General features: G+C 38.8%; 2 protein-coding genes across 25 annotated transcripts in view; one reads left to right on the top strand and one right to left on the bottom strand.

Moving 5' to 3' along the window:
• Positions 1 to 5934: 5934 nt before the first annotated feature.
• On the bottom strand, positions 5935 to 10308 carry KRT10 (keratin 10). 2 transcript variants are annotated; one of them, XM_035300576.3, is made up of 8 exons: positions 9680 to 10308; positions 8766 to 8848; positions 8251 to 8407; positions 8002 to 8163; positions 7788 to 7913; positions 7253 to 7470; positions 6586 to 6914; positions 5935 to 6302 (listed from the first exon to the last, which is right to left on the bottom strand). In XM_035300576.3, exons 1-8 carry the CDS (start codon positions 10277 to 10279, stop codon positions 6196 to 6198), a joined length of 1782 nt encoding a protein of 593 aa, XP_035156467.1. In that variant the 5' UTR covers positions 10280 to 10308; the 3' UTR covers positions 5935 to 6195. The 2 variants fall into 2 exon arrangements, with proteins under 2 accessions (XP_035156467.1, XP_035156468.1); XM_035300577.3 differs by having other exon boundaries at positions 6606 to 6914.
• Positions 6665 to 27457, top strand: part of LOC103793320 (guanine nucleotide-binding protein G(i) subunit alpha-2-like) — a 154682-nt gene continuing 133889 nt past the window's right edge. For 12 of the 23 annotated variants that reach the window (XR_013535681.1, XR_013535680.1, XR_013535679.1 and 9 more), the window contains exons 1-2: positions 6665 to 6962; positions 20247 to 20333. The gene's annotated coding sequence lies outside the window, so the exon portion shown is untranslated. Of the gene's footprint in view, positions 6963 to 7160; positions 7279 to 20246; positions 20334 to 27457 lie in introns of those variants that run through there. The other 11 variants (XM_078373637.1, XM_078373638.1, XM_078373636.1 and 8 more) reach the window with 3 other exon arrangements.

The raw sequence follows: 27457 nt of genomic DNA, 5'->3' as shown, positions 1-27457 counted from the left end.
AAATTACATAATTGTAAAAGGATCGATACAACAAGAAGAGCTAATGATCCTAAACATATATGGACCCAATACAGGAGCACCCAGATACATAAGGCAAGTTCTTAATGACCTACAAAGAGACTTAGACTCCCACAGAATAATAGTGGGAGACTTTAACACTCCACTGTCAATATTAGACAGATCAACCAGACAGAAAATCAACAAGGATATCCAGGGCTTGAACTCAGACCTGGAACAAGCAAACCTGATAGACATTTACAGAACTCTCCACCCCAAATCCACAGAATATACATTCTTCTCAGTACCACATCACACCTACTCTAAAATTGACCACATAATTGGAAGTAAAGCACTGCTCAGCAAATGCAAAACAACTGAAATCATAACAAACAGTCTCTCAGACCATAGTGCAATCAAGTTAGAACTCAGAATTCAGAAACTAATTCAGAACCGCACAGCTTCATGGAAACTGAACAACTGGCTCTTGAATGTTGACTGGGTAAACAATGAAATGAAGGCAGAAATAAAGAAGTTCTTCGAAACCAATGAGAATGAAGACACAACATGCCAGAATCTCTGGGACACATTTAAAGCAGTCTCTAGAGGAAAGTATATAGCAATAAGTGCCCATATGAGGAGAATGGAGAGATCCAAAATTGACACCCTATCATCAACATTGAAAGAGCTAGAGGAGCAAGATCAAAAAAGCTCAAAACCCAGCAGAAGACAAGAAATAACTAAGATCAGAGCTGAACTGAAGGAGATTGAGACACAAAAAACCCTTCAAAAAATCAATAAATCTAAGAGCTGGTTTTTTGAAAAGATCAACAAAATAGACAGACCACTAGCCAGATTGATTAAAAAGAAAAGAGAGAATAACCCAATAGATGCAATAAAAAATGATAAAGGGGAAATCACCACAGATTCCACAGAAATTCAAACCATCATCAGAGAATATTACAAACAACTCTATGCACATAAACTAGTAAACCTGGAAGAAATGGATAAATTCCTGGACTCCTGCATCCTCCCAAGACTAAACCAGGAGGAAGCTTAAACTATGAATAGACCAATAACAAGGTCAGAAGTCGAGGCAGCAATTAAGAGCCTACCACACAAAAAAAGCCCAGGTCCAGATGGGTTCACAGCCAAATTCTACCAGACACACAAAGAGGAGCTGGTACCATTCCTTCTGAAACTATTCCAAATAATCCAAAAAGAGGGAATCCTTCCCAAATCATTTTATGAGACCAATATCACCCTGATACCAAAACCTGGCAGAGACCCAACAAGAAAAGAAAACTTCAGGCCAATATCCATGATGAACATAGTTGCAAAAATCTTCAATAAAATATTGGCAAGCCAACTGCAACAGCAAATCAAAAAACTTATTCATCATGATCAAGTAGGATTTATCCTGGGGATGCAAGGCTGGTTCAACATACGCAAGTCTATCAACATAATTCACCACATAAACGGAACCAAAAACAAAAACCACATGATTATCTCAATTGACGCAGAGAAGGCATGTGACAAAATTCAACAGCCCTTTATGCTAAAAACCCTCAATAAACTCTGTATCGATGGAACGTATCTCAACGTAATAAAAGCAATTTATGACAAACCAACAGCCAATATCATACTTAATGGGCAAAAACTGGAAGCATTCCCTTTGAAATCTGGCACTAGTAAAGGATACCCTCTTTCACCACTCCTATTCAATATAGTACTGGAAGTTCTAACCAGAGCAATCAGGCAAGAAAAAGAAATAAAGGGCATTCAAATAGGAAAGGAGGAAGCCAAATTGTCTCTATTTGCAGACGACATGATAGTATACCTAGAAGACCCCATCATCTCAGCCCAAAAACTGCTGAAACTGATAAGCAACTTCAGCAAAGTCTCAGGATATAAAATCAATGTCCAAAAATCACAAGCCTTCCTCTACACCAATAACAGACTTAAAGAGAGCCAAATCAAGAACGAATTGCCATTCACAGTTGCTACAAAGAGAATAAAATACCTAGGAATACAACTCACAAGGAAGGTAAGGGACCTCTTCAAAGAAAACTACAAACCACTGCTCAATGAAATCAGAGAGGACACAAACAGATGGAGAAACATTCCATATTCATGGTTAGGAAGAATTAATATCGTGAAAATGGCTATACTGTCCAAAGTAATTTACAGAATCAACGCTATCCCCATCAAGCTACCATTGACTTTCTTCACAGAACTGGAAAAAACCACCATGAACTTCATATGGAACCAAAAGAGAGCCCGCATAGCCAAGTCAATTCTAAGCAAAAAGAACACAGTGGGGGGCATCACACTACTGGAGTTCAAACTATACTACAAGGCTACAGTAATCAAAACAGCATGATACTGGTCCCAAAACCAAGATATAGACCAATGGAACAAAACAGAGGCATCAGAGGCAACACAACATATGTGCAACCATACAATCTTTGATAAACCTGACAAAAACAAGCAATGGGGAAAGGATTCCCTGTTTAACAAATGGTGTTGGGAAAACTGGCTAGCCATGTGCAGGAAGCAGAAACTGGACCCCTTCCTGACACCTTACACTAAAATTAACTCCAGATGGATTAAAGACTTAAACATAAGACCTGGCACCATAAAAACCCTAGAAGGAAATCTAGGCAAAACCATCCAGGACATAGGAGTAGGCAAGGACTTCATGACCAAAACACCAAAAGCATTGGCAACAAAAGCCAAAATAGACAAATGGGACCTAATGAAACTCCACAGCTTCTGCACGGCAAAAGAAACAGTCACTAGAGTGGATCGGCAACTAACCGAATGGGAAAAAATTTTTGCAGTTTACCCATCTGACAAAGGGCTGATATCCAGAATTTACAAAGAACTCCAACAGATTTACAGGAAAAAAACAAACAAGCCCATTCAAAAGTGGGCAAAGGATATGAACAGACACTTTATGAAAGAAGACATATATGAGGCCAACAATCATATGAAAAAATGCTCATCGTCACTGGTCATCAGAGAGATGCAAATCAAAACCACATTGAGATACCATCTCACGCCAGTTAGAATGGCGATCATTAAAAAATCTGGAGACAACAGATGCTGGAGAAGATGTGGAGAAAAAGGAACACTTTTACATTGTTGGTGGGAGTGTAAATTAGTTCAACCACTGTGGAAGACAGTGTGGCGATTCCTCAAGGCCTTAGAAATAGACTATATATCCAAAGGACTATAAATCGTTCTACTACAAGGACACATGCACATGAATGTTCATTGGTAGCACTGTTTACAATAGCAAAGACCTGGAATCAACCCAAATGCCCATTGATGATAGACTGGATAGGGAAAAGGTGGCACATATACACCATGGAATATTATGCAGCAATCAGAAATGATGAGTTTCTGTCATTTGTAGGGACATGGATGAATCTGGAGAACATCATTCTCAGCAAACTGACACAAGAACAGAAAATGAAACACTGCATATTCTTACTCATAGGCGGGTGATGAAAAATGAGAACACATGGACACAGGGAGGGGAGTACTAAACACTGGGGTCTATTGTGGGGAAAAGGGGAGGGCCAGTGGGAGGGGGAGGTGGGGAGGGATAGCCTGGGGAGAGATGCCAAATGTGGGTGAAGGGGAGAAAGCAAGCAAAACACACTGCCATATGTGTACCTATGCAACTGTCTTGCATGTTCTGTACATGTATCCCAAAACCTAAAATGCAATAAAAAAAAAATCTGTAAGAATGTGTATATTATTTGTTGATTAACGGCTACACGTAAGTCTATTTAATAAAAATAGTTCCCTGCTTTAATACTTTTAAAAATAATTCTATTTTTTAACTATAAATACGTATGCCCTTATTAAAGTAAGTTGCTTGTTTAAACAGATTATTTTATTAAACCATAGTGTTGGGCACTGTGGCATATGCCTGTTTTACTCCCAGCTACTCAGAGACAGAGGTGGGAGGATTGCTTGAGCCCAGGAGTTCAAGACCAGCATGGGTAACATAGTGAGACTTTGTCTTACTAAAACAAAATACAAAGCAAAAAACAAAACAGAGATCCAAGTCCAGTCAAGAAAGCAGCTGTTTATCAGAGATAAAATAGTTACTTTATCAGAGAGAATATAAATAATTGTTTATGGAGGTCTTGAAAGATTGAAATGGTCAGAAGACAGGACCATTAATGTATGCAGACTTTTCGGGAATGAAGGTTTGGGTCACCACTCAACCAGATAAGAGGACCCTGACCAGCTAAGATTGTGGCTTGGGGGAGGAGGGCAGAATGGGTAAAAAAGACAAACTTGGCTGGACATGGGGACTCATGCTTGTAATCCCAGCACTTTGGGAGGGTGAGGCAGGTGGATCACGAGGTCAAGAGATTGAGACCATCCTGGCCAACGTGGTGAAAACCTGTCTCTACTAAAAATACAAAAATTAGCTGTGCATGGTGGCAAACGTCTGTAGTCCTAGCTACTTGGGAGGCTGAGGCAGGAGAACCCGGGAGCCAGAGGTTGCAGTGAGCCTAGAATGCACCACTGCACTCCAGCCTGGTGACAGAGTGAGACTCCGACTCAAAACAAAAAACCAAAAACGAGACAAACGAGGTATAGCAAGCACAGCTATCACACAGTAACAGGTGTATTTGTCTCTTATCAGTGGTATTGAATATGAAAAATCTATTTCTTCAGAATAAGGAGAATAGCAATCTCAGATTATAAGATTATGAATACAATAGGTCCCAGGGATATGGTTAACCTTATAATACGTATTTTAAAAGATAGTGTTTCTGAACAGCAGGCAGTATAACACTATTTACACAGTAGGAGCTCAGAGTCCTTACACAGCAAGGCAAGGGCTTGACAATATTTCAGGATTTTACATAATATGGCACGTTGGGACTTCAACAGTGGACCTTAGAAGATTGGCCCCCAAGAAGAATGGCTGGTACAAATATTTACATATAGAGGCATGTGAACTAAAAGAGCCTCTGGGCTGTGCTATCATTTGGTGCTAGGTAGGTTATGAAGCCTTAACTACAGGGAGATCCATCCCATTGAAACAAGGCTCTTGTCATCAATTTGGGGTGCAGAGGGTAGCATCTACACAGTGGAGTGCCAACCAAATGGCATGGGGATCAGGGCTCAGATCTGGAGCTCAATCAAGGATATGGAGGAAAGCTGCTACTTGGTGGACATAAATAATCCAAGAACTCACCAGAGGACACAAGGTAGTCTTAGGGACATGCCAGCTCATTCCCCTCAGAGGATCCCCAGTAGAGTACTAAGTAATGTTAGTTTGGTCCTTATTGGCTGAGGATGTGATTGGGCTATGAAAGTATCAGGTCTTCAGTTCTGATCACTGGGTACAGTTGGGGAAGGCAGAGACTGGTGTCCTTTTGGTTACACTGGCATCAGTACATCCTGATAGTGTTTCTCATGTTCATCTGATACACATCAAATAATTTTGCTGGGATTGATATGATTTTACTTGGCTGCTGTTAGAAGATACCTCTTAAGCTATACAGCAATTGGGAAGAAGTAATATAGTGACTGGAAGAAAACAAGAACAGGCGAATGGGAGAAGTCAGGTAATCAGAAAATATAACATTTCTGATTATTGTTATTTTGGTGATTTTACTTGATATTTCAGAATTTCCAGGATTGAAATAATTTAAAGCCAGAGAGCTGGGAGCCTTCACATACTGTGTATCTTAAGAGTAATATTGGGGATTTACAGAGTTTTTTACTCAGTGAATTTACTGACCGTGGTCTGAACATACCCATAGATTAAAAAACTTACTTAGAAAAATCATGACAATAATTCTGTCTTCCGAATTTCTGTATACAACAACCTTCAAATGCTATGGCTTACTAATCTTTAATTTTAAATAATATTTTGTACTAAAGTCTGACAAATTTGGATAGTTTGCATCAGTAAGAAAGTTTATTGAAATTCATTAGTAAATGAGAACAGAAAGTTGTTTTTTTTTCCATTACACTTTCTGCTAAAATAAAAAGAAGAAATACAGAAACCACAAAACACCTTGTAGACACCTTGTTTTCCAGGAGTGAACCTGTTTTCAAAAACCATTAAGACAGAAGTATTTTCTTGGAGACTTTTGTTTTCCATGCATCTGTATACAATGGTCTGTGTGAAGGGAGACTCCTTCCTCTTGATGTAGCTTAATAGTAGTGTTTCTTGGTTTCTGATTCAACCATGGATGAAAGGACTCTACCGTCAGGTGCCACCTCTTCAATAATTGTCTTGATTACTCTGGTTTTGTTAGTATCTGTGTGAATGATGAAAAAAAAATTTTAAACAGTCTGTAGGGATCCTTAGTAATTAACAAGCAAATATTGTAAAAAGAAGGAAATTTCAACTTTACATTGTTAAGTCCAAAAAATGTTTAAGGTACGACATTTTGATTATGCCATTTTTCAAGGTTGGTGTTAAGGGTAGTTTGTGAACAAATGCAAACGGAACCGTCTCTAATATTTTTAATTTTTTAAAACAGCTCTAGAGCTTAAGACGCACGAAAACTATCACAGGAAGTTAAAACTAATTCTGATTACCCCAGCTAGTTTCTGCTGACCTTGGTCCCTTAGATGAGGAGTCGCCCACCGACCCGGAAGAGGAGGACTTGTGTCCTCCGCTGGAGCTTCCGCCCCCTGAGCTGCCGCCGCCGCCGCCGGAGCTGCCGCCGCCATAGCTGCCGCCGCCGCCGGAGCTGCCGCCGCCATAGCTGCCGCCGCCGCCGTAGCCGCCCCCGGAGCTGCTGCTGCCGCCGCCGTAGCCGCCCCCGGAGCTGCCGCCGCCGTAGCCGCCTCCGGAGCTGCCACCGCCGTAGCCGCCGCCGGAGCTTCCGCCGCCGTAGCCGCCGCCGCGTCCGCCGCCTCCGGAACTAAAACAGGGTGAGGTCGCAGTCGGTTATCTCTACCGTTGGAAAACGGTGGGTAGCTTTCCAGTTTGTCGTTAATTTAGAAAATAAGCAAGACATGTCTTGAGAAAATAAAACCCTGCTAGGTATATTTTTTAAAACCCATCCTTTGAAAACAGAACTCTTAAGAATCATTTTGGGCCAAATGCATGAGAAAGTGAGATCACGGTTGAGTACTCCTTTTACTCCGCCCCCCCTTCCCTTCTTCTCATTCTCTGGCATCTTCTTGGGGTTTAGAAAAGGCTTGCTATCTGGAATATTGATTAAAAGAAACTGGGATAACTTTTCATTTTAAAATTTACCTTCCCTCTCCTTCTAGCAGGCTGCGGTAGGTTTGAATTTCATTCTCTAGTCGGATCTTAATATCCAGGAGTTGTTGATATTCACTATTCTGGCACTCGGTTTCAGCTCGAATCTGTTGCAGCTGTTCTTCCAGAGCGGAGATCTGGGCCTGAATCTGTGATAACTGCACGCAGTAGCGACCTTCTGTTTCTGCCAAGGAGGCTTCCAGGGATTGTTTCTGAAACGGATTGTTTTTTTGTCGCTTAGCGACTTCCTTGCCATATATGAGTATAGTGACGCTTATTTAATTATTTAATAAGGCATTATATAGAAGACTAAGAAAATGAACAGAATTTGTTTTATGTTTAATGGCACCATTTCGGTTTCAGGACTTTTAGATCAATTCGGGTAGTACTCTTCCTCCACTAACATAGAGCTTCAGCTTGTTTTCTCTCTTACCCCCAGCTCTGCATTTTTCTCTTGCATTGCATATTCTTAGGTGAGCATGAAACTTTGTATGATAAAGGCGAAGTGATTTCATGAGCGTTGACATACCAGGGCCAGTTGGGACTGTAGTTCTATCTCCAGACCTTGTACAGTACGTCTCAATTCAGTAATCTCAGTTTTATGGCTGGACATCTGTTCAATGTTACTATCAATTTCTGTAGTCAGTTCCTTGCTCTGGAGTATTAAAAACGGAGAAAGAGATGAGAAAATTCTGAAATGATAAAACCTCCATGAGTTTTCCTGTAAAGGAAGATTAATGTACCTTTTCATTGAACCAGGCTTCAGCATCTTTGCGGTTTTGTTCAGCGAGTTGTTCGTACTGGCTTCTCATGTTATTCAGAAGTTGAGTCAGATCAACACCTGGGGCAGCATTCATTTCCACATTCACATCACCAGTGGACACATTTCGAAGGTCTTTCATTTCCTGTTTGAGGAACAGAAAGATTTGATGGCGACACAGTGACCACGATGAACTCTCTTTTGTCTGGGACCAGTATAACTTTTGTGTTACCTCCTCGTGGTTCTTCTTCAGATAGGCCAGCTCTTCGGTCAGGCTCTCAATCTGCATCTCCAGGTCAGCTTTGGTCAGGGTCAGCTCATCCAGCACCCTACGCAGGCCGTTGATGTCAGCCTCCACGCTCTGGCGCAGGGCTACCTCATTCTCATACCTGAAACAAGCGTGATATCAATACTGGATATAACTTATATAGGGAGATGTATCTGTGTAGAGACTATTTAAAAAGCAAATACATTGTTAATCTCATGTCATGGCAATACTTATGTACTAGTTCACTTAGGAGTAATAATGGTTTAATGGAAAGAAGCTTAGCAGTTACTTGAAAATGCATGTTATTCCTTGCCCAAAAAGGTAATACTGACATGGAAAATTTCTCAGATAACTCCAATACTATTTAACTTTGGGTGAATTCAGGAAAATGTAAACACTATTGTGGGCAACCCAAGTCATTGTTAAAAACAACTGATGTATTCGTTGTGATAGTATTATACAGTGATCACTTAACTTACTTCAGCCTGAAGTCATCAGCTGCCAGCCTGGCATTATCGATCTGAAGCAGGATATTGGCATTATCAGTTGTTAGGTTGAGGATCTGGAGGGAGAGGCACAGTTACTTAAGAGGAAGTCAGATGCAGATATGGCTTTTATAGTGGCATAGATGTCTCTGCACTTTTGTGTTGTTCTCTTACAAAATCTTGGGGATTTTTTTTTATTTTAAATATAAAATATTGCAGGCTTACCCTTATGCTTAACTTTGAATTATTTCTTCTCTTGGAATTTCTTCACTCTTGTATTTCTGTATGTGAATTATCCCTTTCTGGAAACTAACTAGAATTATATAGCTGTATTCCTGCAAGTGTGCCCTTCTCTTTTAGACTATGTGATTTCCATGTATTTCAGCCATGCTTTGACTGACTCACACCCGTGTTTGTTTAACTCACTATAAATATAAATAAATATACTCTGAACTGGTACACAATAGGTACAACTTAGAAATTCCTTAGAGTTAAGCAGTATCCCATTTTCATACTGGAAAATTCATGTTTCTTGCCATGTTGGTACTGAATATGACTTATCAGTCTGAATAACATTTTGTTCTGATTCATTTCAGGATTTATTTTTCATTTTCTACATTTGTAAATGATCTAGCATATTTTAACTGTGGACTCATTATATGCTCATTAAAACCTGAAAAGTTCTCAGTAATCTGCCATTCACTAATTCAAGCAGCATACATGCTGGATGAAGATTGTCATGACCATACTTTCACAGATCTTTATCTTTGATGAAACTGTGTTATTTTTGAAGCAAGGAAGTAACATAGGTAAACATAGTGAACAGCCACATTGAGCTTAACATAAGATTCATCTGTCTGGATTACATGGATAAGATATTTGAAGGTGGATTTAAAAATACCTCTTACCTGACTTTTAAGGTCATCGATAGTTTTGTAGTATTTGCTGTAATCACGAGGCTCCCCTTGGCGTGAGTTGCCATGCTTTTCATACCATTCCTTGATTTTGCCTTCTAGCTCATAGTTTGATTCTTCCAGAGCCCGAACTTTGTCCAAGTAGGAAGCCAGGCGATCATTCAAATTCTGCATGGTTACTTTTTCATTTCCAGAGAGAAGGCCACCATCTCCTCCAAATCCACCACCTCCACCAAAGCTGCCTCCAAAGCCTCCTCCAAAGCCACCTCCACCAAAGCTGCCCCCACTGAAGCTGCCACCTCCAAAACTGCCTCCTCCATAACCCCCACCAAAGCTGCTACTTCCATAGCCTCCCCCAAAGCTACTTCCACCAAAACCTCCTGATATTCCATAGCCACTTGATGAGCCCCCCAAGCAGCCTCCAGAGCTCCCACGGCTAAAAGAGCCACCACTGAACCCCCCTGAGCTAAATCCTCCTCCAAGGGAGCCTTTGCTGCTCGAAATTCTGAAGGATGATCCTCCTCCTCCTCCTCCTCCTCCTCCTCCCTGGATAGCGTAAGAGTAGCGCTTGCTTGAGCTGGATCGAACAGACATGGTGATGCTGTTTAGCCAAAGGAGTGCCTGCTACCAATGACAGTGACAAGCCTTTATATCTTGAGAGGGTGTGTTACACATGTGTTAGAGTTTGCTTACTTGCATGGTTTTCTTTTTGCCAACTTAGCATCTTTGGCTTATGATTGCATACATTATCTTCAGTAATAACCAATCCCAATATGTACAATTTTGAATTTGCCCTAAGAATAAACAGGAGGTTTGCTATGTTGAAACTGAAAATGGGTGGAGATCAGATGAGCATGTTTTATTATGCTTTTCACCTGTTGAAGAACATTGAGCAACTAAGATCCATTTTTCTCAGCACTGATTCAGGTTGCACAGAATGTTTGCAAAGCTTGGAAAAAAAAGAGTCTTGGTACAAAATTATAGTTAAAATAAGATTTTTCAGATTCATGTTTTAAACAGTTTTAATTAGAACAACAAATATCATAAAGTCTGCCAGGATCATGCAATAAAATAAAGATCTATCCCAGCACTTTGGGAGGCTGAGGTGAGTGGATTATGAGGTCAAAGGATCGAGACCATCCTGGCCAACATGGTGAAACCCCGTCTCTACTAAAAAATACAAAAATTAGCTGGGCGTGGTGGCGTGCACCTGTAGTCCCAGCTACTTCGGGAGGCCGAGGTAGGAGAATTGCTTGAACCTGGGAAGCGGAGGTTGCAGCGAGCCGAGATTGCGCCACTGCACTCCAGCCTGTCGCCTGGCAACAAAGCAACACTCTGTCTCCAAAAAAAAAAAAAAGGATCTTATAGACAACTGTAGAGAATGAAAAAGAAAAAAAATTCTAAAAATTTAACTAGCCTCAATAGTTGCCACACATAAAACATTAAAGCCATAAAACCACAATTTAGGAGATTGTGTTTTTAGGGGATCTTTTAATTTATTTGGCAAATGAGAGTATATTGATATTTTGCCTAAGAAGTGGAAATGATTATAGAATTTTTAAATTGATGATGGCATTATTTTTAACATTAAAAAATATGAAATCATGAAGTTATCCTGGATTGTTTTGCACTTCTAAACTCATAAAGTTTCTATGAAGACCATAATAATGCAGAAAATCTGCATAATTTTCTTAGCACAGAATGTGAAGAACTAACTTGTCATACTTTATACTAAATTCTGATAGAGTGAAAGAGGAGAATTTGGATGTGTTAGGATTGCAAGTAAAAATTTGCTTACAAAAATGTAAATCCGTATTAGAGAATGATACTTGCACCAAAAATTATGAACTAGACTGTGCACTTGTGTTCCCAAGCTAGGTTCAGTTTCTCAACAAAAACAACACATTTTCTTGGATAGACTGTGTACAGAATTTGGTATAACAGTTTGTCTAGTGAAGTAAATTGGGATTTGGCACATTGTATAAGATTATGTCTACCCATAGCCTATGGCATTGCTGTTGTTTGGATGTATATATGTATGCATACATGTTTTACAATTATGTAGTGCTGTTTGTGATACTGTGATTTTAAAATTTCTAGAACAAACTGTTGAGATAGGAATGGTGGTTATTATAGAGGTTATGATTTTTCCTGAAGACATAGAATAGGTGGTTGAGCTGCAATTAGAAGCTTTGTCTTTTAACTCCTTGGTTCTTTCCTACTGTACCAATGCGTACATATATTATCTGTTCTGGTGGATTTGGTTTAATGGAACTGAATGACTCTAATTCTTACCGTAAACTTCTCTAAATGGAGAAAAAACAAAACAAAAAGGACTTGGAATCATGAAAATATTCCAATGCTAATGACCGGCGCACACTCTTCTTTTAGTAATTGTTTTTCAAATTAAATTTATACCTGCACATTTTAGTTTATGAAAACCACATAAATGGTTTTTGTAGGAAAGGGGAATGTGGTTGGGAGCATTAATCAAATGTTAATTGTTAAAGTGGAGGTTACTATCCAGCAAATCCCAGCTCTTGCAACTTGTTAGCACATGCAAGTGGGGCAGTAGTTAAAAGAAAAAATAAAACTCAACCATGGGAATTGATTCTTGATGAAGATAACATACAGTTAAATAAGGCTATGATAAGTGAGGATAGAAAAAGAAAAAAAGATTCCAGTAACTTCAGAGAGGATGTTGAAACCTTGATATTAATGAAAGCTTTTTGCAAAGAAACATTTTAATTAAATTTTGATTGATTTTACTTATACTTAGCAAGTATTTTACCTATACTTACAAGTTTTAGATCTTAATATTACCAGTTTTGTTTTAGTATTAGCCTATAATTTCTCCCTCCAGTGGAAAATTTAAAAATCTTAATCCCCTTTCAGTTAGTTGACAAGTGGTATGAAGAGTTCTCTGTTACAATCATACTAAACCAAAGAATATGTGAAAGGAAATCTTTGCATAAAAGTACAGGAGAGCAAATACATGTATGGAGGGCCTTCTAATACTGTAACATTTGATTTAAGCCACCTCTACTGTTATTACCAAAGGTTACTTATTAACTTGTATACTGTAGAATTGATTTGTCTTTATTCATGCTGTCATTTGTTGAAATCAGCCTTTGGCATGAGGTAAAATTAAGAGGTGCCACATAATTCTACAGCTAAATTGGATGAACATTTATGATTCTAGTCTTGGCACTGTTTACACTTGACTGCTATAATCCACTGCAACTGTAATTTTATTGTGCTCGATTTTTATTGTGTCTCTATGTAAAGTGCATTGGTAGGTAGTTAAAAGATAGACGAATGAGATACAGCTCCTGTCCTTAAAGGTCTTGTCAGTAGTTACAGTCTAATTGAGGAGACATAACATGTACCATCAGCTTAAGTGCTGTGTGCTGTGTAAATGAAAATGATGGTGGGGCTTGGATGTGTGGGGATAAGGAGTTAACATTTATTGAACATCTGCTATGATCTGGATGGTTTTCTTTAACCCTCCCCCAGATTCTCTAAGATAGGTATTATTTAGTAGCTGAAAAACCTAAGCCTTTAAAAGTTTTAGGAATTTGCCAGAGTATATATGTATATATTTATCTATCAGCAGTATCTGTGTGATGACATATAGCCTGGTTTTGAATCAAGAGATACCGTTACAAAGGTGCTAGTTTTCCTGACACCAGACTGGCACTCTTAAGACTAAAGAGCAAGGAGTCATGTTGGAATGGGGCCACCTGACAAAGTTTCATGGTGGAGTTGAAATTTAAGCTGAGTCTTGTAAGGTTGGGTAGGATTTCTCATGTGTGCAGCAGCAGAAAGTATACTGTTCTGGGAAGTCAGGATTGTGAAAATGCCAAGCAGGTGGGGACACTGAGTGACCAGTTTGGCTAGAGTAGATCATCTATATATATTAATTTATTCATTCCTTCAGCAGGTTTTATTGAGCACCTGCAATATGGCTTGGGGAATGCATAGGTCACCAAGATATAGTTCCTGCCCTTCGAGGAGTTTATAGTCTACTTGGAGAGGCAAACAAACATACCCACAAATCAGAGATTGTAATATACGGTAATCTGGGCTACAGTTGAGCAATGTTCAGGTTTCCGAGGGATTGCAGAGAGGGGTTCTAACAGTCTGGTGAGTGAGTGTGTGTTTGTGTGTGGTGTGAGTGCACAATGAAAGAATAGTGAAGTAAAGTTTGGGATTGAAGATGAGTTTGGTTTAAGATGTGAATTTGAGGTAATATCAGGATATTCATGAAACATGCTTTTTTTAAATTGCACTTTAGGTTCTGGGGTACATGTGCAGAACATGCAGGATTGTTGCATAGGTACATATATGGCAAGGTGGTTTACGGCCTCCATCCCTGTCACCTTTATCTGGCATTTCTTTAAGCAATTATGGGACTGCAGTTAAGGAGAGGGTTCAGAATAGCAGACTTTCTGAACTCTCTCAGAAAGGGGGTAGTTAGTATCCCTAAGGGAAGGAATTTAGAGACAAATGTACAGAAGGTCTAATTCTGAACTTTTGGAGTCACTTTAGGGGCTGGGAAGAAGTAGAGCTAGAGAATAATCCTGAGAAGGAGGACACCTAGGACCAGGGAACGGGAGAAAGAGGATGGTTGAAGCCAAGGGAGAAGAGAACACGGGTGAGGTGATCACCTGAGAGGCCAACGAAAAGGTGAGTTGAGGAAAGCAATTTGGAACCATTGGCATCCTTCCAGAGGACAGTTTTAATTGAGTAGTGGTGAGGTAATTCATGAGGTATACACAATATTGGAATTGATGACTTTGCTTGTGGTATTCTTTTTTCATGTTGTCCAGTTTATCAATTTCTTTAATAGCATCTGAACTTTGAGTCGTGGTATAGGTGCTGTTCGCATGGGGTTAGTTTGGCTGGAGCTCTGGAAGCGTGTTGTGGATTCAGATTTGTTACCAGCCTGACTCGACTCACTGTTGGGATTGGGATCTTTTTATTATTTCGCTTCAATCAAAATTCTCTTTTGAAGTTTCTAGCTGAAGATTCTATTTGCAAGTTTCTTTTTACGACTGAGCAGTTGAGATATACATAATTTAAGTAGTTGCAGAAGGACAAATCTGGTAATGCAGGTTTATCTCAAGATGGCAAGGTTGATCTAAATATTTAGATTTTTCTATTATTTATCAGATGAAGTTTGAGAGTCAGGCATTTTCTTTTTTGACTGTTCTGTGACTGTGCAAATTGCTTAATATGCTTTTGTGGTTACTACCTGTAGAGTCAAAGCAGAGTAGAAAATTGTATCATTATTTGATAGATTTGGTACCCTCTTCTCAGATAGCTGAGTAATTAGAACAACTAAGGCATCAACTGATAAAGTTTGTGTCTTCTCATTGGCTAACTTCTAAAATTCAGGCATCTTAAACCTACAGACACTCCTGTATCACGCGATTTTTCTGAAACTACTGTGATGGAAACCACAAAAATATGGAAACTACTTGAAGGCTTTTGAGGGTAGTGTAGCAGAGTAAGTGGGTGGGTCCTGGGGTTAGACTGCTGGGGTTACAATCTAAGCTCCACCACTTACTGTGAGGTTTCATCTCAATTTCCTCCTCTCTAAAGTAGGGATTATAATTTTTCTTACACTATGGAGTTGTAGTAGGAGTCAAATGAGTTAATAAATATAAAGAATTTAGAACAATGATTTGTATACGTAGAATAAAATGAATATATTTTAGTTGTTATTACTGTTTTGTGATCTCTGTTTCTCATAGGTTAACCCACTGTCCAACCCACAGGATGATTTCAGAATAGGAAGGAATGAAAGAATAGGGTGAGAAGTTGGAAAATGGCTCCTGAGGAGGAGAAAGTGGCTGGAAAGGGAAGTAGGGTAGGGAAAAGGTGTTCAGTTTGATAACTTTGTTATATGTTTTTCTTTGAGTAACACTTCCTTTCACTTTAAACTTCTTACTTTATCTCCTACATCCACCAAGGCACTAATTTTGTCACGTTTTCTTTGTCATTGCTGAGGTATTTGTTTCTGTCTGTGTAGCCCCACTGCAGCTGCCCTAATCTGGGCTTTCACCTTCTCACGAAGATTACTTCACAGCTTCCGAAGTGGTTTTCTTGACTCAGCACTGTCAATTAAGATCTGTTCACTGCGGCAAGACTGATGTTCTTGAAACAGTATTGTCATCACTTCATCAACAAACTCAGACCTCTTGTGGATGGATTAAGTCTTTTCCATAACCTTGTCCTACTCTGTCCAACCTCATGCTGCCTCCTGTGAGTCAGGATGGGGATTGGAAGGAGTGCTGCATTCTGTTCATAAAGTAATTATGTGGCCGTGGGCAAGACACTCAGCTTTCTGTGTCTCAGTTTACTACCCTATAAAATATGGATAGTAATGTTAAATATTGAAATATGGATAATGATAATCATGATTCAGTGGAAAAAAATTTGTGTTAGCATCTCCTTTAAAAATCCTTTAATTACTTAATCTGTTAAGCAGGTCTTTCTTCTTACTCTTGGGTAAGATACTGTGCTTTGTTCCATTTTAAGGCCTGTGTTTGTTGCTCTTGGCTTAGAATGTCTGTCTTCTACTTTACTGCTTATTCAAGTTGTTTTACTTCAACTCCAGACTCTGATTTAAATGCCATCTCCTTCATGAGACTTCTTACCCTTAGTCTGTGGTTCATGGCCGTCCTTTTCTTCTCATTTCCTATGTTGAACAACCTGTGTTTTATAACTTGTTACAATATTCTGGGCTCCTCATTAGTGTTCCCAATGCGATATGACGGTTAAGCTCCTTTAGAGAAGGGAGTGTGCCTGTGCTCTTGCTGCACCCAGTGCTCATTGTTCTCTGAATGTTTTCATATTGCCTCAGTGCCTTTCCCCACTTTCTTTGCCTTTGTTTTTCCGTTTAAACTCTTGGCCTGTATGTTTTGGCAATAGTGCAAGTTAAAAATTTAAATAAAGGCTGGTTAAAGGCAACTAATTTAATTTTGCTTTAAAGGAAATAATGATACCTTTTGATATAAGAATGTGTAAGAATGATAAGAAAGCCAAAATTCTGCATAGGAATTTTAAAATCTCTTAAAGTATATAAAGATGTATTCCTTAGAATGGAAATATACTATATACATATATATATATTAAGAAAATATTTTGGCCCTCACTCTTTCCTCTTCATCAAAGATCACAGATTATCTTGATAATAGTAGCCTCCTAAAACATATCTGTAGTTTGATTCTAAAATTGGAACTTTTTCATGCATCACATCAAATTAAGAAGCTTCTGCACAGCAAAGGAAACAATCAACAAAGTAAAGAGACAACTCACAGAATGAGAGAAAATATTTGCAAACTATCCGTCTGAGAAAGGATTAATAACCAGAATATATAAGGAGCTCAGACAACTCAATAGGAAAAAAAAAATCTAATAATCTGATTTTAAAATGGGCAAAAGATCTGACTAGATATTCAGATCTCAAAAGAAGACATACAGGCTAGGCACAGTGGCTCACCCCTCTAATCCCAGCACTTTGGGAGGCTGGGGCAGGAGGACTACTTGAGTCCAGGAATTCAACACCAGGCTGGGTAACATAGGGAGACCCCATCTCTACAAAAAATAAAAATAAATTAGCTGGATGTGATGGCATGTGTCTGTAATCCCAGCTACTTGGGAGGCTGAGGTGAGCCATGCTTATGCCGCTGCACTCCAACCTGGGTAACAGAGTGATCTCAAAAAAAAAAAAAAAAAAAAAAAAAAGCAAAACAAAAAACGTATAATGGCAAACAGGTATATAAAAAGGAGGTCAATATCATATATCATCAGAGAAATGACTCAAATTCTCATTGCAATTGAATATAATAATTAAATTATTAGAGTCACAATAATTTGTACATCTTACCCCAGTTAAAATGGCTTTTATCTAAAAGAAAGGCAATAATGGATGCTGGTGAGGATGTGGAGAAAAGGGAACCCACTCGTACGCTGTTGTTGGGAATGTAAGTTAGTATAGCTACTATGAGAACAGTATGAAGGTTCCCCAAAAATGTAAAAGCAGAACTTCTGTATGATCCAGCAGTCCAAGTGCTAGATTTATACCCAAAAGCATGGAAATCAATATATCAATGAGATATCTGCACCTCATATTTTTTTGCAATACTATTCGCAGTAGCCAAGATTTGGAATCAACCTAAGTATCCATCAGTAGATGGACTGATAAAGAAAATATGGTACATATACACCATGGAGTACTATTCAGCTATAAAAAAGAATGAGATCCTGTTATTTGCAACAACTTGGTTGGACTTGGAGGACATTATGTTAAGTGCAATAAGCCAGGCACAGAAAGATAAACTTCTCATGTTCTCACGCCCTTGTTGGAGCTAAAATGAAAACAATTGAACTCATAGATGATAAAGAGTAGAATAATGGTTACCAGAGGCTGGGAATGGTAGTGTTGGGTGAGGGGCAGGGAAGTGGGGATGGTTAAGGGGTACAAAAATAGAATTAGATAGAACAAATGCAATCTAGTATTTGATAGCACAACAGGGTGATTATGGTCACCATTATTTATTTTAAATGAAAAGAATGTTATTGGAATGTTTGTAACACAAAGAAATGATAAATGCTTGAGGTGATGGGTACCCCATTTACCTGGGTGTGATTATTATGTATTGTTGCTTGTATTGAAATATCTTATCTTCCCCCTGAATAATACAGTTACTATGGATCCATAAAAAATTAAAAATTTTGAATTTTTTTATATTAGGAGAATTGACAATTCTAGTTGGTTTTCTGGCTAGCTAGCCTATGAGTATGTTGTAATTTAAGGATTAACTATAACGTGATTTAGCTTTTAAATTTCATTAGTATGTCATAGATTTCTTTTCAGGCAAATAACTTCATTCTGTAAAGACAATTGCTCACTATGAGATGGCTGCATTAGGAGGATAATTAATTAATAGAACATAAAATAGAAACATAATATTCCTTTTGGTTTTCATAAAAAATAGTGAAGCTGAAAGTACCAAACAAACAGACCCCAATTTTAAAATATTGAAACTGAACATTGTCCAAAATTCAGTGGCTGTTTTCTTCCCCTTATAAATCTAAGAAAATTCCTTTAGGTCCAGTTGTGGTTGTTTATCCAATTGGTCATTTCAAGGATGACTGGATATGTGAGAAAATAACGTTATTATTGGGTATAACTTCTTAATTTTTACTTAGAGTCTGGACAGATCTAAATAGAGTAGAGAAAGTTTTAGACTAGAAATGGTACATACAGAGGTTAATATTTACAGTGAAAGCAGTAATCCCCCACTCTAGTGATTTTAAGTGAGTATATGTAATATGCTTAACTTTAAAAGTCTTAGGGAGTCAAATTAATTTCCTAATTTTAAAGGTTTTTAAAAATACTTGACCTTATAGAATCAAACAACAAGTCAGTTTAATAATAAATGGACATCTGTCTTTGAATCACTCTTTTTTTCTTTTTCTTTTTGGTAAGGGGGTTGTAAGAATGGTAGAGGAATAGATTTAAATAATTATTTAAATGTAACACACAATAGTAACAGAAAATTTACCATACTGTTCTATGGCTTCTTTCACAAGGATGACTATTGATAATGCCCGAAGAACTTTTGATTCCTTGTATTAAACCCATTAAGCAAATATGCAAATAACATTTACAAAGTCAGTCCTAAGATAATTAGAGTTTATTGAGCTTATTGAGACTTCTTTTATATTCCAAGGCCTGTTCTAAACTTTACTCACATTTTTGTCTCATCAAATCCTGTCGGCAACTTTATGAGGGAAATTTTATTTTAACTAAGAAATTAGTAGGCCAGGCGCAGTGGCTCATGACTGTAGTTCCATCCCTTTGGGAAGCCCAGGCAGGAGGGTTGCATGAGCTGCTGGGCAACATGGTGAAACCCTGTCTCTACAAAAAAAAAAAAAAAAAGAGCCCACTGTGCTGGCACGTGCCTGTGGGCCAAGCTACTCAAGAGGGTGAGGTGTGAGGATCACCTGAGCCGGAAAGGTCAAGGCCTGAGTGACAGAGTGAGACCCTGTTTCCCACAGATCGTGGGATTTGAACACAGACCCATCTTCAGAGCTTTTAAAAAACATAATGAGTAACTATTTTTTCTTTTTTAAGCACACTGTTGTTGACTTAAACAATGAGTAACTCCTAAAACTCTTTTGAAATGACCTAAAATTGCATTTTCCAGTTATATGACTTAGAAAATTAACCAGAACATAAGGGATTTTAGTTTCTTTTTTAGATGAGACAAGCCTTCCTTATCATTGCTTTTATGATGAAAAAATAGACTACTTTGAAAAGATAAAGAACTAATGAGACAAGATGTCCTGCCCTGGAGGGGATCAGACTTGCAGGTCCTGTGTGTTCCCAGGCCAGACTCTGCCCTGACTTCTTGAGTGTCCCTCTGGCTTGGGTTTATGGAGGTTCCTAACTCTTTGGCAGACTAGTCATTAAAATAACAAATCACAGCAATTAGCCACTGTGCATAATGAAGCATTAATCCTTTTATAATGCTGGCTTTTTCAGATGGAGCTAACACCCATTATGGAGATTAACCACTTTTCATCAGGGTTTTAACTCTTAAGTCTTGAGGACTACAATGGTGAATACAAGGTGTGTATCTGAATTAATTCAGCAGTAGACTGACATGGAGGGGTTCTGTTGCTTTGAATGATTCCAACTTGTATACATTCAAAAGCTATTAAACTTTTTGGTGTCTCTCCAGATATTTTCCATATTGACTATTTTGGTTGAAATGTAGAGCTAGAATTTTCTAGTCTAAAGCTTGGATGTAAATGAGTGCATATTTACAGAGCTATCAGATGTTACATTATTTTTATTTCTTGGCATCTGGAATATAAATACTAAATTTGGTCTAGTTAGAATTTCCTGTCTCTCTCCCTCCCCTGCTTCCTTCCTTCTCAAAACTCTCTAAGGATGAAGACCCCACAAGCTATATTGGGGTAACTGTATTCTAACAGTAGTTACTTTCAGTTTCTATCAAACTAGATTAAAAAGACAAGTATCGCATGTTCTCATTCATATGTGGGAGCTAAAAAATCGATCTCATCGAGATAGAGTGTATTTTAATGGTTACCAGAGAAGCTAGGAGGATAGTAGGGAGGTGGGGGATAGGGAACAGGGGATAGTGAGGGGTTGGTTGATGGGTACAAAATTACAATGAGAAGGAATAAGATCTAGTGTTCAGTAGTACAGTAGAGTGACTATAGTTAACAGTAATTCACTGTATATTTTAAATAACTAGAGGAGTGAAATTAGGATGTTCCTAACACAAAGAAATAAGTGTTTGAGGTGATGGATAGATATCTTCATTACCCTGATTTGATCATTACACATCATATGCTTGTATCAAAATATCACATGTACCCCATATATATATATAACTATCATGTATCCATAAAATTAAAAATTTAAAAGAGAAAAGGAATGGAGAACAAAAGTAAAAAGATGATTCATCAAATATTGCAATGTAGAAAAATAGTGCGAAATAGCAAAAACTAGTACCTCATAGAACTTAATTTGTAATTTTAAAGAAACCATTGTAAGTATATTTACTCTTGGTATCGTGTCTTTCCCTCTTACCCTAATTTACTATTTCTCTATAGTTTAAAATTAAAGAGTTGCGTTTAAATTTTACAGGGCAAACATTGTACTGTTGAGACACAAAATGTTTTGAGGTGTCTGTGACCAGGCATGTCACGTGTGAATATACCACTGGACTTCAAAGCAACACATTGCAACTTTTTTTTTTTTTTTCATTTTACAACAGATTCATTTTATTTTCATCACCATAGGGTAACCTGTTGCTGAGTTCTCTGGGTCACACCTGTGGAGATTTCTCAGCTGCATCTCCATCTAGGTCTCTGGGCTTGGCCTGAAATTACTCGCTGCTCAGGGAGATAGTTGAGATGGTTGCGTCCCATTACTTTGTTGCTCCAGCTGCAGCTCGTTCTGATGGAGTTCCTCATTCAGCTCGTTGACCTGCTCTCTTTCTGAGGTGTTCTTAAAGCCATAGATTTTTGTGGAGCATTTTTCTTCCTGGCTCTCCGCCAAGTTGCTTTTCTTTTCTTTGCCACCTCGGGATTCTTCTTCACCACCTTGGGACTCTTTGCTACCTTGGGACTCTTCTTCGTGCTACTGGGCGTCGCTTGGGAGAAGGACTCTTCTTCCTTGTCCCCTTGGTGTTGGTTAGTGATTGTTCTTCAACTGCTGGACCGGAGGCTCTCAGTTTTCTGTTCATCTTCAGCAAGTTAATGTCTCTCAAGGGGCTCACGTTGCAGCATCTTACCAGAGGCCATTGGGCCCAGAGTTCCAGTTCCAGTGTCTGGAGAGTCCAGCTCAGCTCAGCAATCTCATGCCAGCTGGCACTTGTCAGCAGAAGCCGATGCCTGCCCGTCAGTTCTCTACTCTGAGGTGTTAGAGTGGAAGAAAAATAAATATAAATACTTACACTAGTTTTCATGAGCTCTGCTTAATATTGAGTGATTTTTTTTTTTATTTCGTGGTGATAGGTTTACCTTTCATTAAACCAGGCCTTAGCCTTTCTGTGGCTTTGTTTGGCAAAGCCTCATATTACCCTCTCCTCTGGTTCAGCAGGACAGTCAAGGTCTACACCTGAGGCTGTTTTCTACATTTACCTCAACATAAGATACCTTGTTATTGTCATTCTTCATCTCCGGATCCAAAGTAAAATAAAATGCCACAGGTTACTTGATCTTGCATCTGGAAGATGATTATTTAAAGAAATTAAACATTTAAAACTGAAAATGTAGTTTAGAAATATTTTTTAATGTTTTAAAAAAATTATAGGAGACAATAGTGTTACTAGATTTAATAAAATACAGAATGCCAATTAAATTTGAATTTCAAATAAACATTGACTGCTTAATTTTGGTATAACTATTCCATGCAATATTTGGGACATATTTGTTATATTACTCATTGTTTACCTGAAATTATAATTTAAACGGAGAGTCCTGTATTTTATCTGGCAACTCTATCATAAAAATATTTAGGATAAATATAAAGAAATAATATTTTTAATTTTTACAAAATATTTTAATACAAGTAATTTATTTGATTTTCATTGTCACCCTGAGGGGTACGTTTTTGCCTTACAGTCTGTGTTACTTTACCTGTGTTTTCTGAAAAGAATATCTCTTATACTGATAGCCACCACCACCACATCTTTTCAAGTATTAACATACTGAAACTTTACATTCATTTCTTGTAGTTTCCGCCTCTTCATGATTGTTTCTGAGGTAATTCACCTCCTGCATCTCCATTTGCAAGTCTAGGTTAGTCTTGTTCAAAGTCAACTCATCCAAGACACTTTGTGGGCCCTTGCTATCAGCCTCAACACACTGATAGAGGACAGCTTTACTCTGGTATCTGAACAGAGCCCTGTTAGAAGAATCAATACAGCTTAGATGGAGGTCTCCTCATGCAGTGGTAATAGAACATCTCACACACTGGAGCTTATAGAGCACAGCACTGGGGTGTAAAGACATGGGTTCAATTTGCATCTGTGCCATGTTCAGCCATCATTTTGGGCAAATTACTTCTCTGAACCTTAGTTTTCTCATCATAAAAATGGGATGTTACAGGTTTTTTTTTTTTTTTTTTTTGAGACCAAGTCTCACTCTTCCACCCAGCTAGAGTACAGTGGCATGATCTTGGTTCACTGTAATCTCTGCCTCCCAGGTTCAACTGATCCTCCCACCTCAGCCTCCCAAGTAGCTAGGATTACAAGTGTGCCCCCACCATGCCTGGCTAATTTTTGTATTTTTAATAGAGATGGGGTTTTACCATGTTGGTCAGGCTGGTCTCGAACTCCTGACCCCAAGTGATCCACCTGCCTTGGCCTCCCAAAGTGTTGGGATTACAGGCCTGAGCCACCACGCCCAGCTAAAATGGGAATATTGTGAGAATTAAGTGAGTTAATGTACAAAAGTACTTCACACAGCATCAATGTTCAGTAAATGGTAGGAATAACTTTATTACCGTCATGAAAGAGTGAAAATCTCTCCCCTGCTCTTTGACGAGGAAAGGAAGCAAGTTCCTTTTCAAGTACAGGGGAATGCACCTTTTTTTTTTTTTATAAGGGCTATGTCTCCCTAGTTAAAAAAAATTTCAAGTACAGTACGGGGACCTCCTGCAGTTCTATAAAAACCAAGTCTCTGACCTATGGATTGGAGAGTCATACACCATACATGAGATTTTATTTTATTTTATTTTATTTTATTTTTTGAGACGGAGTTTCACTCTTGCTACCCAGGCTGGAGTGCAATGGCGCGATCTCGGCTCACTGCAACCTCCATCTCCTGGGTTCAAGCAATTCTCCTGCCTCAGCCTCCTGAGTAGCTGGGACTACAGGCGCGCACCACCATGCCCAGCTAAATTTTGTATGTTTAGTAGAGACAGTGTTTCACCTTGTTGACCAGGATGGTCTCGATCTCTTGACCTCGTGATCCACCCGCCTCGGCCTCCCAAAGTGCTGGGATTATAGGCATGAGCCACTGTTCCCGGCCCATACATGATATTTTAAATTGCTAGCCTGGGAGTTTTCAGATTGCTAGCCTATGGCCACTATTGTAATTTAAACATAAGATATTATTTTATGTTGAGGTGTTTAATATGAAATAATGATATTGTACATTTTATAGTAACATTGTTTAAAGTGAATCAGGGAGTGTGTGTGTGTGTGTGTGTGTGTGTGTGTGTGTATCAGTTCTTCACGTGGTTTCTGACTTACTTGAGCTTGAAGTCATCCACAGCCTGGAATTGTGGATCTAATGCAGAATGTTGGCATTTTCCAAAGTAACATTTGTTACCTTCGAGGGAGGAAAAGGAACCATGTAATTCAACAAAATATGTTGGTTGCCATTAGGTCCAGATTATTTACTTCATGGATTTCAATAATTAAAAATTTGTCAATCATAATTATATTTGTGTTAGGCATGGTGGCTCATGCCTGTAGTCCCAGCACTTGGAGAAGCTGAGGATGGAGGATCACTTGAGTCCAGGAGTTCGAAATCAGCCTGAACAACATAGTGAGACCCCATTTCTACAGAAAATAAATTAGCTGGGAATGATGGCACATATCTGTAGTCCCAGCTACTTGGGAGGCTGACGTGGGAGGATTGCTCAAGTCGGGAGGGTGAGGCTGCAGTGAACTATGATTGTGCCACTATACTCGAGCCAGGGCAACAGAGTGAGACCGTGCGTAAAACAATTATTTGTATAAATATAAATTAGATAAACAGTAAATTTAAATTTTTCTGGGACCATTATGTAACTTTTGAGCTAAATATATTTTTTAGAGCTTCTGAAACACAGAAGGATAAATGTTTCTCTTTCAAATGAATGTCAAAATATTTCATGTTAATTTTTATGCTTGTTAGACATTTTTCTCAACATTAGATGCATCAAGTAATCAGAAAAAATATATGCTGGCCAGGAGAAAGGGTTGTATTTTCTACATTTGAGACAACTTACCTGAGTTTTAAGGTACTTGATAGTGTTGTAATATTTGCTACAGTCTCAAGGTTGACCATCAGTTTTCCCCCCCAAATCCTCATGCCATCTTATTGAGTGTAAGGTCAGCACTGGCATTTTCCAGGCAATGTAAGTTGTCAAGGTAACAGGTCTGGCATTTGTTTAAATTCTGTGTGGTTTTCCTCTCATTACTTGGAAGAAGGCCACCACTATCAGAGCCACCAGAATTTCACAGGCCCCTCTTTGGTCCAGCACTCATGCTACTCCACCCTGAGCCAGGACCCAGCCTACCCTCAACACCATAAAAGCCACCAGATGGCCACTACCATGGCCTCTGTGCTGTCTTCAGCCCCCTACAATGACATAGCTTCTCTCTGAGCCTTAACAGACCCACAGCCACAGCGGTCAGTGCCGCTGTGCTGCCACAACCCAGAGGAAAAAAACATTGTGTGGAGGTAGCAGAGATTGACGGTTAAAGTTTAGCCCCAAAGTCAGTGCACTCTGGGGGCCGTTGTAAAGCCAGCCTGCCTGTCTGTCTATCTATCTATCTATCTATCTATCTATCTATCTATCTATCTATCTATCTATCAATCATTACGTCATCTTTAATGAACAATTTTTTTTGAAGTATAGGTTTCTTTGGTTAACAATCTTCTCACCTCTTAGTGATTGATGAGCCATATATGCTCAAGTGCTATTTCATCAGGGTGTTAGGGACATATAAGAAAACTGTGTGAGCAGGAAAAACAGAAAAGACCACCATTTCATGACTGTCTTTTGAATTATGATGAGTGACTATTTTTTGAAACACTGCAGGCATTCCTCTAATGGAGATCCTTTCTCTCATTCTGACCCTATAGTCTAAACATTCTCATGCTCTTGCTCAGTTTGCATCTATTTTTTCATGAAAACTTCCAAGCTTACCTCAGGCCCCTTTCCAAGGAGTCTGAGTAGTGCACACTGCTGTAGAGTTAAATAGATCTTTGAGTCCTCGCTTATTGTTTCTCAGCTTGGACGAAGTTACTTATCTTCTGTGAATCTCAGTTTTTTCATCTGTACAAATTACAAAAGAATTTGGAGTATTAGTGAGAAACAAGTAATTGCATTTGGCACATACTAGGCTCTCAATGAATGCTTGTTCTCTCCCTTCTTCTCTCCCTGGTCCCCACTCTAGCCCAAAGCAGTCTCTAAAACTCATAGCCCTTATTATATCACACAGTCATTCAAGAGATATTTATTGAATGCCCAATATGTACCAGGAAGTCTTATGGGACTATTACGAGCCCTGGTTTTATTTGGTTGTCATACATGTGTCTTGATCAAGGTCCCTCCTACACTCAGTGGCTGAGCACTGAGTCTAGATATCCGTGCATACCCTAAACTGGACAGAGATGCCTTTGTACAAAATTAAGAAGTTGGCAAAGTTTTCCATTTGTGTCTATACCTTCTTCCCTTTTTCTTCTCTAGGTTGAAATCTCAGTCTGCACTTTGTCTGAAGCCATGGGCTTTCTTGTGCTTTAACTCATTTTTTCTGTCTAGGTAAAAGGCATGATATTGTTCATTTACACTGTAGAAACATAGTATTTGCTGTATGTCTTTCAGGAAACTAGACATTTGAATTCTGAGCTTTTCCTTTAATTATGAAATGAAAGTTTGTTCCTTGTGATAGAAATTTCAGTTCTTGGTGAGGAGGAGAGAATTTATTTTGGGCAGAAATTTGCTGAAATTGCACTTTGCCCACTTGAAAGACCGGCCTTAAACAAGTGTGATTTTGTCTTTTTAGAATACGTGTGGGGGAGTAGACTGAAGAGAAGGTGCACGTTTCTCTCTTTTACCCCTCCTTACTCTGTACACAGATGTCTTCCAGCTCCTGTGCCCACGTCTGAGTTCTGTTCCTGGAGTTCCTTCTGAATTTCTGAAAGTTACCTCTTCTTCAGACTTCTTCCTTCTGTGACTCATTCCTTTCTCATCTCCCAGTCTCTCCTAAGAATCCAAAATATCTGCAAGTGGAAGCTCTGTGCCAGCTCATTCCCTTTGCCATGATCTCCATCTCCTCCACTGCACCCTGTCCTCACAACAAAGAGATTGTTCTGTCTTCTCTGCATCAGCCTCCCATGGCCCTAAAGACCCATGATTTTGTTACACTTAGGTGCACAGGATGGAGAGGATGACTGTTATGCATGATTAAGGAATCCCTTAGAGAATGAGGGGAGAAGAGC

The sequence above is a fragment of the Callithrix jacchus genome, chromosome 5 (assembly GCF_049354715.1).
Source record: "Callithrix jacchus isolate 240 chromosome 5, calJac240_pri, whole genome shotgun sequence".
Lineage (NCBI taxonomy): Eukaryota > Metazoa > Chordata > Mammalia > Primates > Cebidae > Callithrix > Callithrix jacchus.
Note: the sequence above shows the minus strand (reverse complement) of the source record. Positions and strands in the feature narration are given on the sequence as shown.